This window comes from Cervus canadensis, chromosome 14, assembly GCF_019320065.1.
Source record: "Cervus canadensis isolate Bull #8, Minnesota chromosome 14, ASM1932006v1, whole genome shotgun sequence".
Taxonomy (NCBI): domain Eukaryota; kingdom Metazoa; phylum Chordata; class Mammalia; order Artiodactyla; family Cervidae; genus Cervus; species Cervus canadensis.
In genome coordinates this window covers 53,886,625-53,904,716 of record NC_057399.1, presented here as the reverse complement: position 1 = coordinate 53,904,716, position 18,092 = coordinate 53,886,625, and the positions used below count along the sequence as shown (strand labels likewise).

The window sequence follows — 18,092 nt, the reverse complement described above, 5'->3', positions numbered from 1 at the left end:
TCAAGGAAATTTCACAAATTCAGAGGCTCCTCAGTTTACACAGTAGAAGACTGATAGCTATTGACTGACATTGATCCATCAAGAAATAGTGCTACACTTAGAATGTGTAAACTTAAGACCAGAGCATCATACACCACTGGAGAACTTATTAGAAATGCAGATTCTTGAGCCCCATTCCCACTCCAAACCTTCTGAATCTGAAACCATGGAGGCAAAGCCCAGAAATTTGTTTTAATAAGCTGGGCAGATGATTCTGATGGAAAATAATGTTTGAGAACCATTGATTTAGAAACACAGAGGTAGAGACTTCCCTGGCGGTCCAGTGGTTAGGACCCAGCACTTCCACTGCAGGGGGCATGGGTTCAATGCTTAGTCCAGGAAGTAAGGGGATCTAAGATCCTGCATGCCCATAACATGAGAGAAACAGGGTGGTATATATCATATGGCTCAAGGAATAAAGGAAATAGGATGGGGAAATGGAGGGATAGAGCATAGGACTAATTGAAAAGTCTTTCAATCTATTTGATGTGTTCACCATGTGTGTGAATGACTTTGAACAGCTAGAAATTATAAACACACTAGGATTTCTGGAGTATGTATGCAGCAAGAGCCTGGCCTGGGCCCTTAAGATGGAAACAGGAAGCTGGTGGTAAAATTCAGGAGCCAAGACTGAACACAGTTGCTACAAAGTAAATCCCAAGTCCTCAGGGATGTCCCTGCCTTCCTGAAGGCTCATCTGCTTCCTTCTCTGTCCCCATGGATCACTCTAGCCCCCTCCCCCAGGGAGACAGATCAGGAGAGCAGCCCAAATAAAGGGCTGGCTTGGCTCCAAGTCTCTAGCCTTCCTGTCACTTTCCCACCCATTCAAAAGCAAACCCCTTCCACCACCCTTCCCACCCACCCGCTCACCCACCACCACCCTTCCTGGTCTTCCTTCCTCTTTCCCCTTCCTCCCCCACCCACCCAGCTCCTGAATAAATGCCTGTTTGCTTCAGCTGACCGATGGAAGCTGTGGTAAACCTCCTCACAGGGCCAGGATGGCCTTCTCCACCCTCTCCACGCCGGACCAGCTGCACGCAGAGCTCGTATTCCGTCCGAGGTTCCAAATAGTTGAGGGTAACAATCTCATTTGTCACTGAGAAGAGGGAAAGTCCAGGAAACTTAAGTTGGCAATCTTTTACATTCTTTAAACTGGAATGCTGTTATTGTGATGGGAACTAATATTTGGTTTTTAAAAATACAATGTCTGAGTGGAACAGAGAGGCAATTCCATCTTCAGGGTCTCAGTGTCCCTGCTATAAAAGAAAACAAGGCTTTTTCGTGTAAGTATCTCTGTGCCACTCATACATTTCTGCTCCAGTGTTTCTGTATTTTCATTTGTAGAGTAAAATCAAGCACATCTTAACTATAGGGAATATCAATCAGATTTAGGAGGAAAAACTCAATTAGAATAATATAAAATAACTTAACGTCTACTGTTTTCAAGTGCAAACAGTGATTTTAATAAAGCTATCAAGAGAAAAGACTTTGTAGGTTTGCTTACACTAATCAGACAACAAATTTGTAATAGTCATGTCATAATAAAGGGTTCTGAAGTATTTGAAAATACCTCCCAGAAACAAATGACATGTGCTTCTTTTCTTCTGAGCTATCTGCATGAATATTGCAAAGGTAGATTGTTGCCTTACCACATGATAAAGTCAGTAAGGAAAAATACTGGACTGTGTTTAAGGGTTTTTAGAAGACCTCTTTGTGGATGTCCATAAAGAGATGATGGATTATCAATATCTTTTTTTTTTTTTTTAAGTTGCTTTTTCAAAAGACCTAGCCATTGTCAATAGAAACAACAGTCCAGCAAATCAGACTTATGCTCTTGGGATTCTGAATTTTGGATGAAAAGAATGTGAAGAGTTCCGTAATACTACCATGACTTATTCAACGTATTCAGGACAGCTAGTATTATTAAGCCCCAAACCTTCATTTTCTTCTTTTTTGGTAACTTCCTTGATTATATGAGCTTAGTCGCTCAGTTGTGTCCGACTCTTTGCAACCCTTTGGACTGTAGCCTGTCAGGCTCCTCAGTCCATGGGATTTCCCAGGCAAGAATACTGGAGCAGGTTGCCATTTCCATCTCCAGGGAATCTTCCAGACCCAGGGATAGAACTAGTGTCTCTGGTGTCTCCTTCATTGCAGTCACGGGTAGAGGGCCCTTTTAGGAATTCATGGGCATAGTGAGACTAGAGTATTGATGGAGGTGTGTATGTTCCCTACAAGTGTGGCTGTGGCATGTCTCATGATAAGATGGCACAATTTAAGCAGCTGGGTCAATAGATGGTGCCCAGCCTTAAAAAAAAAAAAAGTGCTATTACATCATCATGCAACAAGCAGGACTGCAATTTGTGTTTCAAAGTAAATTTAACTTAAAATAAATAAATGTAACTGTTTTCATGAACGTTTGACAGTTTATTACATTTGGGGCTTTTGCTTTCAAAAGTTGGGGACAGGCCTGTACCCCCACCTCCCCTTATCCCAGTTCAGTCTGCCACAGCCCAAATTCCTCCCCAAATTTCTGTGAATTAGGAGACTGCAGACAGGGCAAACTCAAATAAGAAAAAAAAAAAACAAAAAACACAAAAATCTTGGTTCAGTAGTAACAGCTGACTCATTGGAAAAGACCCTGATGCTGGTCAAGATTGAAGGCAGAAGAAGAGGGTTGACAAAAGATGAGATGGTTGGATGGCATCACTGATTCAATGGACATGAACTTGAGCAAACTCTGGGAGGTGGTGAGGGGCAGGGAAGCCTGGTGTGCTGCCGTCCATGGGGTCGTGAAGAGGTGGACACAGCTTGGCGACTGGACAGCAAAAACAGCAGCAACAATCACCCCTTAGATGTAAGCAGATTAAGTCTCTGCCTTTCCAGTGGGTCCTGCACTTCCCTGTTACTATATTCATAGCATTAACATGTGTCTTTCACCATGACCAAGCAAGACAGAGTAAAAGTGGGACTGGATCCAGAGAAACCTGGACAGGAAGTACTGATGAAGATAGTAGCTCCTGACACAGGCTGGTTCTGTGTCCCATTTTACATCATGACTTTCAGAAAGGTAGACCCAGAACTCAGAGGGGCCATCATCCCGCCACTCTCTCCAGAATACTCCAAAGTAGAATCCACTGCCACAGCCCCTACCTTGGGGTGGAGGGTTGAGATTGAGAGAGAGGATATCTACATTTGGGGACAAATTTCTTTTCCTGGTGTCCCATCTCTCGCTGGAGCATTTCCTTGCCAAACCTTACCTTGAATATGCCGCCAAGCTTCATAGTGATTAACAGGTTTGTACAGAAGCTTCTTGGATTTGATTGGTCCATCCCCAAAGTAAGGCTCAGAGCTGATGTTGATGACAGCAAAGTTGTGTCCAGTGTCGATCACGTTTGGGGCATTCAAGGGCTTTGGAAGAACTAAATAAAATGTCAAGAATCAGATCAGTCCTTACATTTTGGGTTTTTACCGCTGTTCTGAGATGGGGTAGTGGATAAGTGCCTTTACATTCCCAACAAAGCCCTCTTCGAGTTCTCTGATCAGATTCAATGCACTTACCTGCTCTGTGATCTGGTTTTGCTCTCACCCCTCCAACCTACCATCCACAGAGTGCTTTCTTAAAGAATGAGCATTCCTCTGATCAAGAGTTTTACATGCATTCCCATTATATTTCGAATGAAATCTGAAATTCATACCATGACCTACCAGGCCTTGCACAATAGCGCCCTCGCCGCCTCTTTAGCTCCCTCATCCTCTCAGCCAATACCCTCCAGTCCCAGTGACCTTTCAGTTCATTCAACTAACAATGCACCAGGCTCCTTTCTGTCTCAGATTCTTGGCTGATACTATTCTCCTGCGAGGAATGCACCAGACCTCCCATAATTCTGCAGTTAACGCTTACTCATCATTCAACTCGCAGCTCTGATGTGACCTCCTCCCAGTGTCTATCCCCGAACCTTGGTTAGACTCACTTGCCACACACTTCCACAGATCTTCTCCTTCACTGTAATTTTCAGAATTCATTATTCTTTGCCTGATTATTTAATATCAATCATCCTACTAGATCACCAGGCTATGTTCTGTCTCTCTCTCTCTCTCTGCTTAAAGCAACATAAATTTATTATCTTATAGCTCTGGAGGTCAGAAATCAGAGGTCTCTGGGGGTCAGTAGTTAGTCTCACTGGGCTAAGATCAAGGTGTTAACAGGGCTGTGTTCCTTTCTATGGGCTGTAGGGGATAATTTGTTTTCTTCTTTTCAGCTTCTTAAAAAACACCTGTATTCCTTGACTCATGGTCCCTTCGTCCATCTTCAAAGACAACAAACTCATGTCTCTCTGACCTTTCTTCTGTTGTGATATCTCTTTCTGACAGTCTTTAAAGACTCCTGTGATTAGAATGGGTCCACCTAGATAATCAGGTGGCTCAAATGGTAAAGAATCTGCCTGACGGCAATGCAGGAGACCCAGGTTTGATTGCTGGGTCAGGAAGCTCCCCTGGAGAAGAGCATGCCTACCCACTCCTGTATTCTTGCCTGGAGAATTCCATGGACAGAGGAGTCTGGCAGGCTACAGTCCATGAGGTCCCAAAGAGTCAGTCATGAGTAAGGAACTGAGCACACCTATATAATCGAGAATGATGTCCCAGAGATCATGTATTCTCAATGGGACTGAAATAGTACCCCCAACAAGGTAAAAATTGGTTCTTGATGAAAGAAAACATTCTTAGATATTTTAATAGTTTTTAGCCCCCATGAGGGGCATGGTATATAAACAGATGTACAGTATGTTTACCATGTGAAGCAACTTCTGGTTTGAAAGGTAAGGATGTCTTGTCAGGCTGTCAGTATTCTGTTTACTCAATTATAGAAGTAGCTCAACTTACTCAACTGAGTCTTACTGAACTCTCGTGAGTTAAGAGGTCCACCAGACTCCTGGGGCATAGAGAACATGTTTGGGAATGGGGTGGCCAAGAAAGGAGGCAGACTGTGAATCTGTCTCTTCTGCTCATGCACAAGCTCCACGGTGTCACTGGACTACTCTTATGAAATTCAAAGATAAAATTTCAAGGTGAAGACAGCAGAAACTTAAACCAAGTGTAGGGCCCTGTGTGGACAGGTCATAAGCCTATGAAGCCAGCCCTGCACATCACCCTTGCTGTATAAGGGGAGCGTTGCAGTATTTGGAGATGGGGGCCTTTAAAGAGGTAATTCAGTTACAGTGAGGGCTACAGTCATTGCTAATCCCATATGACGGCTGTCCTCATTACTGTGTTACTCAGTCGTGTCCGACTCTTTGTGACCTCATGGGCTATAGCCAGTCAGTCTTCTCTGTCCATGGAATTCTCCAGGCAAGAATACTGGAGTGGGTAGCCATACCCTTCTCCAGGGGATCTTCCTGACCCAGGGATTGAACCCTGGTCTCCTGAGTTGCTGGCAGATTCTTTACCATCTGGGCTGCCAGGAAGGCCCTCATAAGAAGATCAAATTACCACACACACACACACACACACACACACACACACAAAGGAAAGACCCTGAGAAAATACAGGGAGAATATAGCTATCTACAAGCCAAGAAGCAAAGCCTCAGAAGTAAGTAACTCTGCCAACACATTGATCTCAGATCAATGTAAGATTACACTGATCACCTAGCCTCCAGAACATTGAGAAAATTAATTTCTGTTGTTCAAGCCACTCAGTCTAGAGTACTTTGCTACCGCAGCCCTAGAAACCTATTACATATGAATATAACACAATCTACTTATTCTTCCTAATGCTGATGCATATTTGGACTATTAGGAATAAAACTCCTCAGAACATTCTTGAAGATTGTTTAACAAATGCACTGATTTCTTTTGAGCATAAACTTAGCTGTAGAATGTCATCACAGGGTAGGTGTATGCTTAGCTTTAGTATATATTGCCAGTTTCCCAGTGGTTGTTCTAATTTGTACTCTGGGAGGAAAGTCTAGTATAGTCAACCTTCTATATGCAGGTTCTGCATCTAGAAAAAAAAAACTCCAGAAAGTTCTAAAAGGCAAAACTTGAAATTTTCCATGTGCCAGCAACTATTTACAAAATATTTATATTATAGTTACAACTATTTACATAGCATTTACATTGTATTAGGTGTTAGAATAATCCCCCTTATCTGCTGGGGATACTTTCCAAGACCCCAGTGGATGCCTGAAACTGCAGACAGTACCAAATTCTATATACACCAGTTTTTCTCCCATACACATATACCAGAGGTATAAATTAGGCAGAGTAAGGGAATATTCAAATTGCTAGCATCACATTGTTAAATACCAGAAAGGTTACTTGAACATAAGTGTTTTGATACCATGACAGAGGAAATGATAATGTAGATGTCTACTAAGTGATTAATGAGTGGGATACATGGGATGAAGGGAAGACACACATCCCAGGCAGGATGGAGTGGAACAGTGTGAGATTTCATCACGCTACTCAGAACAGTACACAATTTAAAAATTACATATTGTTTATTTCTGGAATTTTCCATTTAGTGTTTTGAGCTTCAGTTGACCATGGGTAACTGAAACCATGGAAAGTGAAACCACAGCTGGGGGGTGGCTATTGTTTAAGGAATCTAGAGATGATTTAAAGCGTAAAGGAGGATGTGTGCAGGTTGTATGCAAATACTACACCATTTTATAAAAGGGACTTGAGCATCCGTGGAGTTTGGTATCCAAAGAGGTCCTAGAACCAATCCCCTACAAATACTGAAAGAGATCTGTATCTCTGTATCTTTTTAAATATTATGATTAAAGACATTGCTTAATTTACCTACTTGCAATTTTCCATTTTGAGGATACCAGTCAGTATGACAGTGAAGAGGCATCAGTGACTTAGAACTAGAGATATTTCAATGGACTGATGTTGCGTGCTGTGTCTTATTTAAAAAATAAAAATTAGAATCAGTGACTCTTCTGAATCTTAGCAACATGGTTTGTTTTTGAACTTATTATTTACTTTCCATGGACAGCAAATATTCCAAAAATAACATAATTTGTCTTGTCTGCATATCATTTCCTTTCTTCCAAGAACAAGTATGATGTAAGAAATTATTTTGATTGTGTTAATGTTCTACTGAATAAAATAGATCCAGGCTTTTCCAGTAATCAAAAAAAAATGTTAAAGATTCTGAGGTTGTTTCTGTGGGTTCTCAGGGCAGAGAATCTAACTCTATGAGGCTCTATTTATGTTACTATTGTTACTGACCTTTTTTTAAAACAAGATTATGTTCTGGGTATTTACTTTCATTGACAGAAATTACCTCTAGGATCACCCAAAGATTCCTAATCAAGTAGTGAAGTAGGTTACATACACATCACCTTCAGTTATCTTGCTTCCTTATCTGTAACAGGAGAGACTAAGAAAGCAAAATGATCTAGAAATGATGATGCAGGGTTGGACCAGGTTCAAAACTGAGATTGGCTGTTCACGAGATGGGCTACCTTAGGCAAGTCACCTAAACCTCTGAACCTAGTTCCGGACTGATCAAGAGGGGATAACAATACTATTGTGCCTGGTCTTTATAAAAATGAAGTAAGATAGGACTTCCCTGGTGTCCAGTGCCTATGACTCTGCACTCCCAAAGCAAGAGGCCTGGGATCAATCCTTGGTCAGGGAACTAGATCCCACACGCCACAACTAAAGATCCTGCCTGCCACAACTAAGACCTGGCGAAGCCAAATAAATAAATACAATGAATATTTTTAAAATAATAAGATGAATGAAGCATTTAGTCCAATGCCTTTCTAGAATACATACCACAGAGTTATTAGGTGCTTTTGTATAAATACATTCAAAAGTAACTTTCAAATTTAAAATTTGTATTATATCTCTGTACAACAACCAAAGGAACTTGGATTTACTTCCACTCTATTCCTTCCCATCAAGCCTCAAATGTACACAAATCCACTTGGAATAATTCTGAATTTTGAAATACTATTTCATAGTAGGAAGAATATTCAGAACTCTGAATATATGAGAAAATCATTCATGTTCACTGTATAGCATAGCCTGGGCTTCATATTAAGTGAGTAGTCTGCAAATTAAGATTTTCTAACTTCTCTGTAGTGAATCGGAAGTCAAGACAATGATGAAGTTAAACTTTCTACAAAAATAGAATCACTACCAGAATTGTGCCAGGTGCAATTACACTACTTAACAATCTCACAATCACCCTGAGTGGCAGATAAACTAAGCTTTATTTACAAATAAAGAAAGGTTCAGACAGGTCACCTAGAGCCAGACATCCTAGAATGTGAAGTCAAGTGGGCCTTAGGAAGCATCACTATGAACAAAGCTAGTGGAGGTGATGGAATTTCAGTTGAGCTCTTTCAAATCCTAAAAGATGCTGTGAAAGTGCTGCATTCAATATGCCAGCAAATTTGGAAAACTCAGCAGTGGCCACAGCACTGGAAAAGGTCAGTTTTCATTCCAATCCCAAAGAAAGGCAATGCCAAAGACCGCTCAAACTGCCGCACAATAGTCCTCATCTCACATGCTAGCAAACTAATACTCAAAATTCTCCAAGCTAGGCTTCAACAGTATGTGAACTGTGAACTTCCAGATGTTCAAGCTGGATTTAGAAAAGGCAAAGGAACCAGAGATCAAATTGCCAACATCTGCTGGATCATTGAAAAAGCAAGAGAGTTCCAGAACAACATCTACTTCTGCTTTATTGACTATGCCAAAGCCTTTGACTGTGTGGGTCACAACAAATTGTGGAAAATTCTTCAAGAGATGGGAATACCAGACCACCTGACCTGCTCCTGAGAAATCTGTATACAGGTCAAGAAGCAACAGTTAGAAGTGGACATGGAACAACAGACTGGTTCCAAATCGGAAAAGGAGTACGTCAAGGCTGTATATTGTCACCCTACTTATTTAACTTATATGCAGAGTACATCTGGAGAAGGCAATGGCAACCCACTCCAGTACTCTTGCCTGGAAAATCCCATGGACAGAGGAGTCTGGTGGGCTGCCGTCTATGGGATCGCACAAAGTCGGACACGACTGAAGCGACTTAGCAGCAGCAGCAGCAGCAGAACTAAAGAGCTAAAGAGCCTCTTGATGAAAGAGGAGAGTGAAAAAGTTGGCTTAAAACTCAGCTTTCAGAAAACTAAGATCATGGCATCTGGTCCCATCACTTCCTGGCAAATAGATGGGGAAACAATGGAAACAGTGACAGACTTTATTTATGGGGGTCAAAATCACTGCAGATGGTGACTGCAGCCATGAAATTAAAAGATGCTTACTCCTTGGAAGAAAAGTTACGACCAACCTAGACAGCATATTAAAAAGCAGAGACATTACTTTGCTAACAAAGGTCCAAATAGTCAAATCTATGGTTTTCCCAGTAGTCATGGATGTGAGAAATGGACTATAAAGAAAACTGAGCACCAAAGAATTGATGCCTTTGAACTGTGGTTTTGGAGAAGACTCTTGAGAGTCCCTTGGACTGCAAGGAGATCCAATCAGTCCATCCTAAAGGGAATCAGTCCAGAATATTCACTGGAAGGACTGATGCTGAAGCTGAAACTCCAGTACTTTGGCCACCTGATGCAAAGAGCTGACTCATTTGAAAAGACCCTGCTGCTGGGAAAGATTGAGGGTGGGAGGAGAAGGGGACGACAGAGGATGAGATGGTTGGATGGCATCACCGCCTCAATGGACAGGAGTTTGAGGAAACTCCGGGAGTTGGCGATGGACAGGAAGGTCTGGCGTGCTACAGTCCATGGGGTCGCGAAGAGTTGGACACAACTGAGCGACTGAACTGAACTGGACAGAGAGGTCAAATTCATTTGCCATTCAAAGCCACACCCAAGTTTACTAGCTGTCAGCCATAAAAATCAAACCCAGGGCTATGTAATTCCAAAGGTCATAAACTTAATCCCTCCTTTCCATTTCAACGCACGTAATTTTTTTTGCTTAAGGCTTAGTATCCTGGAGAACATCCAAAAGGCATTTTAGTGGTCAGAGGGCATTTCTATCTAAAGGCAGCACCCAGTAATACATAAATGCAGAACCATCAAGGATACAATCTCTTCCCCTGGAAAATGGAGCTTACCTTTAACAGAAATGTTGAAAGGCTTTTCCACCATCCCGGCCACTGTGTTCACACTGCAGACCCAGACTCCTGAGTCAGGGGGCAGGATCCGGTTGATGGTGAAGGTAGCCACAGAGAGATGACCCGTGTGGTTAAAGTCTTTTGGCTGGAAATGTCAAATACAAAAAATAAAAAAGAAGCTTCTGCAGAGGTATAAACACAAAGGTTCATAACACTGACCCCATCTCATTGTTAAATAAGTTTTCTAGGAGAGATTAAGAAGATCAGTCCAGTGCTTGTATAAGCATTGGCTTATTTCCAAAGCTATTGTAGTAACCCTGCAAGTTTATGTTGGATTGACGCCCTTGCAGATCCTGCTGTTGTAGTTGTGTGTTTGGGAGTATGGGATAAACACTTCCAAGCAAAAAGTCTAATTCCTTCTAAACTGCTTCTGGTAACATTTGTTCCTTTCTGGTCCAAGGCAGTGATGGCTGGGTGAAAAGACAAAATGGCTTCTGAAGTGTTTGAGAGGCTGCTGAGTATGGTATTATGGAAAAAGTCAAGGCTCTGAAAACACATGGGCCTGAGCTCACATCTCAGCTCTGCCAATTTTGGCCAATTCCTTGGGCTTCCCTGGTGGCTCAGATAGTAAAGAATCTGCCTGCAGTGCAGGAGACCAGGTTTGATTCCAGGCTTAGGACAATCCCCTGGAGAAGGGAATGGCAACCTACTCTAGCATTCTTGCCTGGAGAATTCCATGGACAGAGGAGCCTGGTGGGCTACCATCCATGGGGTCACAAAGAGTTGGACACGACTGAGTGATTCTCACTTTCTTTAGTTATTTAACTTCACCTAACCAGTTTCCACTTCTGCAAAATAACTAACTAATGTTAAGTGAGGCGTGTGTAGTGTGGTCAGCCCTCACTAGAAGGTAGCTGTGACTAGGACAGGCCAAAAAGATTTTAGAAGCTGTCAACTGGCTCCTACTACACCTAGTGAATTGTTAAAGTGGAACCAGGAACATCTGATGTGTGAATATTCTGCATATTCTGCCCCTAAGACATCACTTGGATCTACCTTCTGGTCAAGTTGATTTTTGGTCATCTTTGGGAGAAAAATAAAATAACTAGTTCAAAGTCTTTAGATAGATAATAATATAAATCAATTTTCTGCAGACCATTGGTGACACAGAGAAATTTGATCTGGTACCTGTCTCTGCTGCATTTGGCATTGTTGGGAGAGGGAAGGGAAACGTGGAAAATTAGTTTAGTCCTTATTTCTTTCAAGCAAAGAAAAATGCTGTGGTAGCACCCTAACCAGTGGTAAGTGCCAGAAATGAATACCCAGTCTTGTCTGAGATGTGATACACATACACACACACATACATAAACATGATGGAATACTACTCAGCCATAAAACAGTAAAATGATGCCATTTGCAGCAACATGGATGGACTTATTATCATACTAAGTGAAGCAAATCAGACAGAAAAAGACATATCATATGATATCAGTTATATGTGAAATCTAAAATATGACACAAATGAACTTATTTACAAAACAGAAACAGACTCACAGACATAGAAAACAAACTTATAGTTCAGAAAACAAACTTATGGTTACCACTGAGGAAAGAAAGAGGGGAAGTGGGGGACAAATTAGGAGTTTGGGATTAGCAATATACAAACCACTATATAAACAAAAAGGATTTAGTGTATAAAAGAGGGAACTATATTCAATATCTTGTAATAACTTTTAATGGAAAATAATCTTAAAAAATATAACTGAATTACTTTGCTGTATACCTGAAAATAACACAACACTGTAAATCAACTATGCTTCAACTTTTTAAAAAGCTATAATTTTGTTCTACTGAGAAAAAGAGAGAGAATAACTCTTACACGGAGCACTGTCCCATCTGGCTTCACCAGGGTCATTTCTTCAATAGCAGGTCGCGGCCAGCCAGATGCTTTGCAGACGGGGTTAAATTTACCACTGTTCACTTCTATACGATCTGGCAAATCCTCTATCTTTGGAGTCATCCTTGGCACACCTGAATGAAGGAGACAACACTATGAAACCTAATCTTTAACACAGCAGAAGCAGAAATTATGAAAGTAGTTACCATCTAGCAAGTCATGTACTGGGCAAGAAATTGGCAAGTATTTTATTGTTTTATCACTACATAATAAATTTTGGGGGGCAGTTGCTCTAAATTCCCATCACCACATCTCTGCAGATCTTACTGTCCAGGCCCTCTCTTGCTTTTTAAGGAAATTTATTTTTACAAAAACAAAAACCAAAGCCAGTTCTTCCACTCTGCAAGTCCCTGATTCTCTGATCAACAATGTGATCATTAGTTTTGATATCTGAGAGATGTCTCTTTGATCGGGAAGACTGCACCTGGCTAATGATTAATTATATTCACATTTACATCCAAGAAGTGAAATGGAATAAAATTCCCCTAACCAATTTCTCATCAGTAGCCAAATAAAAAATACTGCTGCCAACATGGAAAGGAAAATAAATGTCTCTGGTATCAAGAAAGGCATCAGGATTCCTTACTTAATATCTGCAGGGTAGAGAATGAATAATCCTGAAATTTAACAACTTTATTCTGGACTGTGTGTGGGGTCTTAGAGAGTTTTGGACCACGTGTAGGACACAACTGAAAATGGTCCAACATTCAGTAAATAATGCAGGAGATGGACATGCACTTAAAACAATGGAAAAGTGGCTGAGTCTTTTCCAGAAAAAAAGAACAGCAGTCATTTACAAGCTGCTCCATAGCAGTGGTGAGAGGAGGTGGGGTCGAGGTAAGTGCATCAATATTGATATTTTATATTGATATCCTATCTCTCAAGCCTAGAATGAAACAGGTGAAGTGTATGGAGCAGGAAAGGAAAAGGTCTAATAGCCACAAAGGTATTCTTTGATATATCTACAGACCTGGGGAGACTGTAATGAGAAAATGTGCCAAACTTAGCGCACTTAGGTATTGGTGTTGGAATTCTTCAAAGTGCTCTAACACTTTCAATCCATGCCTTTCCTTCTCTGTCCCCTTGCAGTTTTCCGCAGTTGGATGGGAGGTTGGAGGTACAGGTAGAGGGTGTGGGGAGAGGGGGCTGCCCCCTGAAAGCCCAGAATCTGGGTCTAAGTTTGAGATTCTCACATTTTTTTGCAACATCGGCCTTAGTACAGAAAGGTCGAAGTGGAACAGAAAAGGCAAATCATTAAGCTTGTTTGTTGCCCACTTTCAGTCCGTCCTCTGACAGCCGCAGTCTTTCCTCCCCTCCCTACACCCTCCCAGATTACTACCCTGTAGCAATGTCCAAATGCTGGGGTAGAACGGAAAGTATAAAGCTGAGACGCCTTTGAGAAAACAGTTGGTATTTCTCTCCATACTCGTTCTGATATTTAAAACTCACAGAGAAAAGACTATAAATGTCTTACTGCTCTGAATGTAGATTTCACTGGACATATGTTATTTATATTTGTTTGACTGAAAAAGTAATATACGTTTATTATTTTTAAATTTTAAAAATATGCTTCTTTTGATTTTAAAACGTATATTCTAGGACAGGGGTTAGCAGACTTTCCTTAGAGGACTAGATAATATTTTCATCTTGGCAGGCCATATGTTCTTGGTGGTAACTACTCAACCTTGTTGTAAGAGCAGCTTCACATGATATATGGTAAACAAAGGGGCATGGCTGTGTTCAAATAAGATTTTTAAATGAGAACAGATGGTAGGGCAATAAAAAGGAATAAGAAACATACTGATATGTGCTACAATATAGATAAACCTCAAAAACAGTATGGTAAATGAAGAAAGCCAGCCAAAAAAAATCTAATTTTGTAATTCTTCAAAGTAATTCTTTCCCTGCTGTGCATATCCAGGGAAAAGTCTGGTCCTAGAAAAGACAGACAAAGAGGTAGACAGAGCTCTCAGTGGCTGGTTATCACTTACTGCGCTACAGAGAGCAGGAGGTTCATTCCTTAGGGGAAGGGCCAGTGTGAGAGTCCATAAAGAAGGTCCAGAAAGCTGTCCTTTAGAACAGAGGATCTATTCTTCCCTACTTCTGCTTGGAAACAGGAGTTTAAGACTCTCGGGCTAGTGGGGCAAGAATTAGCCAGCAAAGCCGGGTTCAGACGTGCCGAACTCGGCCCTGGTGACAGTGTTACCTTGCTTTACCTTCTCTCTCACACTGGAGCCCTTGGCGTCCTGGAGAGCAGAGGCATCCTTGGAACCGATCACACTTCTCCCCGTTGGTGCAGCTGCACCTCAGCTTACAGTCTGGTCCGTAATAGCCAGGCTGGCAAGCTGTCAACAAAGACACCAACAACTAGCGTTAACATGAGGGAAGGATGAAAACTCAGTCTCTAAGTGACTAGTTTTATTCTTCTTTCCAAGCTATCAACTTTGCTGGTGATAAAAGGTAGTAAGTGATATATCTGTATTACCAAGAATTTAAAGGTGAGAGAAATTCTGATTCCAGGCAAGTTGAATAAGCACTTACCAGGCTACCCTTCCCAAAAATAACCACACAGCACTACTTTAGAAATAATTACCTGAAAGCATTGAAGAATGATGGGGTGGGAGGGAGGATGGGAAGGACCAGGAAAATTCTGAGGGGAGTTAAAACTTGGAATATGGGAATGGTGTGCTCCCCATTTTCCAGCTTTTAGTCTCATGGTTGGCAGAGCTGACACCATGTGGGGATGTTAGAACTCCAGCGAAAACCTGAAGCCTTACTGGTAGAGGAGTCTTAGAGGACAGAGTCAGGGCAACTGCAGCCACTTGAAATTGAGAGGGAAAATCTAGAAAGGAAGAACCAGAGGGAGGACGTCCCAAATTTCTGGCTGCTCCCTGAACCACACATCTTAAATGCAGGCTCAACACAGCTCAGCTAAAGGTAAAAGGAGTGAACTGAGTCTGAGCTGATGTCTGGGAGTCAGAGTTTGCTGTTTGAGTCGCCCCAAGCTGACTGCCTTATAGGACATAACAAAACAAAAGAAGCACTCCTCAGAGGAATAGACTACACTCCAGAGTCTCCCACTGTAACTTTCACAATGTTTAGAATACAATCAACACAAGAAGAAATGGAATAGTGCCATGTAGTCCATCTCCCAGCAGTGCCAGATATGGAAAAAAACTGACTTTGGGGAGCAAATACTGACATGTCTGAGTTCTGGCTAACTCACCACATTAGCATTTGTTAGGGAGGGTCTAGCATATTTGGCTACAGATTCATGTTAAGTTGGGCTCCTCATTTGGCTCAGTGGTAAAGAATCCGCCTGCAGTGCAGGAGATGCAGGAGACGTGGGTTCAATCCCTGGGTCAGGAAGATCCCCTGGAGGAGGAAATGGCAACCCACTCCAGTGTTCTTGTCTGGAGAATCCCATGGACAGAGGAGCCTGGTGGGTTATAGCCCACGGGGTCTCGAAGAGTTGGACATGACTGAACATGCAGGCATTCACATTAAGTTACTGTGTGATAGTCAATATGAAAAGCTTATTGGAAAGTAGATGAGAAACATACACCTCTGAGCTTCTTTGAGTAGGTGAAGCTAGTATCGCTTGAGCAAGGTCCACAGAAGATAAGATCTTAACTTCCTCGATTTTCAAATCCCAAATCTTGTCTGGATCTAACATAAAAGTACTGATATTTATGATGTAGTGAAAAAAAATAATAAATCTTTGCCTTTCCAGCCCAAAGTGTGGTCTAAAACCCAGCAGCAGCATCTGGGAGGTTGTTAGAAATGCAGACCCTCAGTCTTCAGTCCAGACCTATAGAGCAGAATCTGTGTTCTAATAAGATAAGAATCTAATAAGACTCTTGAATCTAAGATTCTTAAATCTAATAAAATTCAATGCTAATAAGTATATCAGCAGCACATTCTAAGTGGTCCAGAGTCTTAATACAAAATCATAATTAACTTTGGATGAAAGTATCTTTGATTCAAAACCCTATAGCTCAGCATAGACAGTTGACTGAGTAATCCAGGTATGTCCTACACACCGATGTGTGGGAAGCTGGGTCTCCTAGGTATACCTGCTAGAACCTTGGCTCTTCAGGGTGTGACTGGTCCATACCTTCACTGCACTGCAGACCCTTCCAGCCTGTGGCACAGGAGCACCCATAGGGGTCTGGGAGACAGAACACGAAGGACTTGCATCCCTCTGGTTCACTGCACCTTTCTTTACAAGTTCTGCCAAATGTGTGTGGTTCACACGCTATGGGAGAGAAAAAGACGATTCAGAGGCAAATACCCAACCCTTTGAAAGGCATGATTCTTCTTTTCAAGGGTCTCTCCTAGACCATTGAACATGGAAAATAGTCCAGTCTGAGCCATGGAATGGTCAGGGTAAAGAACCCTTATGGTCCACCTTACAGATAATGAAACTGCCTTTTGGACAGGACATAGGAGCCACTACTCCCAGGTATGCAGGTCGTGCATTGCACAAACTGACAGAATGGTGATCACATCAATGACATCACAGATTTGTACACCTGTTACAACTTTCCCCTGGTGGCTCAGCTGGTAAAGAATCCACCTGTAATGCAGGAGACCTGGGTTAAGAAGATCCCCTGGAGAAGGGAACAGCTACCCACTCCAGCATTCTGGCCTGGAAAATCCCAGGGACTATACAGTCCATGGGGTCGCAAAGAGTCGGACATGACTGAGTGACTTTCACAACTTTCCAGTGGTTGACAATAAAGAGCCTTCAGGAAAGGGCACCTTTTTTGAATTCACACAAAGGTACCATATAGTGTCACAGAGGCCATTTAGCTTCCATCCCCAACTGTGTCCAGATCTAAAATTTAGATTCAGCAATGATGGATTTTAAATCCACAAGGTACTCATCAAGCACTCTTGACTTACCCTTCTCACATGTTCTCCCCATAAACCCAGGAGGGCAAATGCATTCCCCAGTATCTTCATGGCAGGTCCCGTTGTTCATACAAGCAGTGCAGATGCGGTTACATTCAGGTCCCCACTTCTGAGCCTCACATCCTTTGGTTAAGGAAAACAGAACTCTGGTGAGTGGCGCACATTCATTCCTCAAAGCTCTACTGAGCACCTGCTACATGTTAGTCACATGAGTGGACACTGGTGAATGAAGATAAATAAAACACAGCCTCTGCTCTCGAAAAGCTAAGAGTCCAATGCGGGAAACAGACATGTAATGGAACATGATAAAGACAAAGACAGAAGTACCCAATTATTTTTTAACTTTTCATTTTATATTGGAGTACAGCTGATTAACAATATTGTGATAATTCCAGGTGGTCAGCAAAGGGACTCAGCCATACATACACATGTACCCATTCTCTCTCAAACTCCTCTCCCATACAGGCTGCCACATAACATTGAGCAGTATTCCTTGTGCTATATATACAGTAGATTATTGTTGGTTATTCATTTTAAATATAGCAGTGTGAGAACTACCTAATCTGCATTAGGGTTGGAATAGGGCATAAAGGAAGGCTTCCCAGAGGAGGTGGTATGTGAGTTGAATCTGTAAGACCTCCTAAGTGACAAAGAAGATAATTCTGGAGAGTGTGTTCTGGGCAAAGGCTAGATTGGGAGGAAAACATGGTATGTTTGAGGAGCTGCAGATACAATTAGAGACAAGAGCAGTGGTTTTCAAAGTGTGACCCCTGATGAGTAGCATCTCCATTATCTGGGAATCTGTTAGAAATGAAAACCCCAGACTCCTATCCATGACTTACTGGATGAGAAACTCTGGAGGTAGCTTAGTCACCTATGCCTCACAGGTGTTTTAGATAATTCTGAGGCATGCCAAAGTTTGGGAACATCCAGTTTAAAGAATGTGGAGAAAAATCTAAATGGGCAAAGAATTTGAAAAAGAATAGATATATGTATAACTGAATCACTTTACATATGGAACTAACACAACATAGTAAATCAGCCACACTTCAATATTAAATAAAAATTTTTAAAAGATGAAGAA

The 18,092-nt window shown here is 41.7% G+C and overlaps 1 protein-coding gene across 2 annotated transcripts in view; it reads right to left on the bottom strand.

The window, feature by feature from the left end:
- TEK (TEK receptor tyrosine kinase) overlaps positions 1 to 18,092 on the bottom strand; it is a 104,894-nt gene that overhangs the window by 27,041 nt on the left and 59,761 nt on the right. For both annotated transcript variants that reach the window (XM_043486706.1, XM_043486707.1), the window contains exons 5-11: positions 17,000 to 17,131; positions 16,209 to 16,349; positions 14,308 to 14,436; positions 12,014 to 12,165; positions 10,135 to 10,279; positions 3,297 to 3,458; positions 1,001 to 1,135 (exon numbers count right to left, since the gene is read on the bottom strand). In XM_043486706.1, the coding sequence (XP_043342641.1) occupies positions 1,001 to 1,135; positions 3,297 to 3,458; positions 10,135 to 10,279; positions 12,014 to 12,165; positions 14,308 to 14,436; positions 16,209 to 16,349; positions 17,000 to 17,131 (996 nt within the window). The remainder of the gene's footprint in view (positions 1 to 1,000; positions 1,136 to 3,296; positions 3,459 to 10,134; positions 10,280 to 12,013; positions 12,166 to 14,307; positions 14,437 to 16,208; positions 16,350 to 16,999; positions 17,132 to 18,092) is intronic.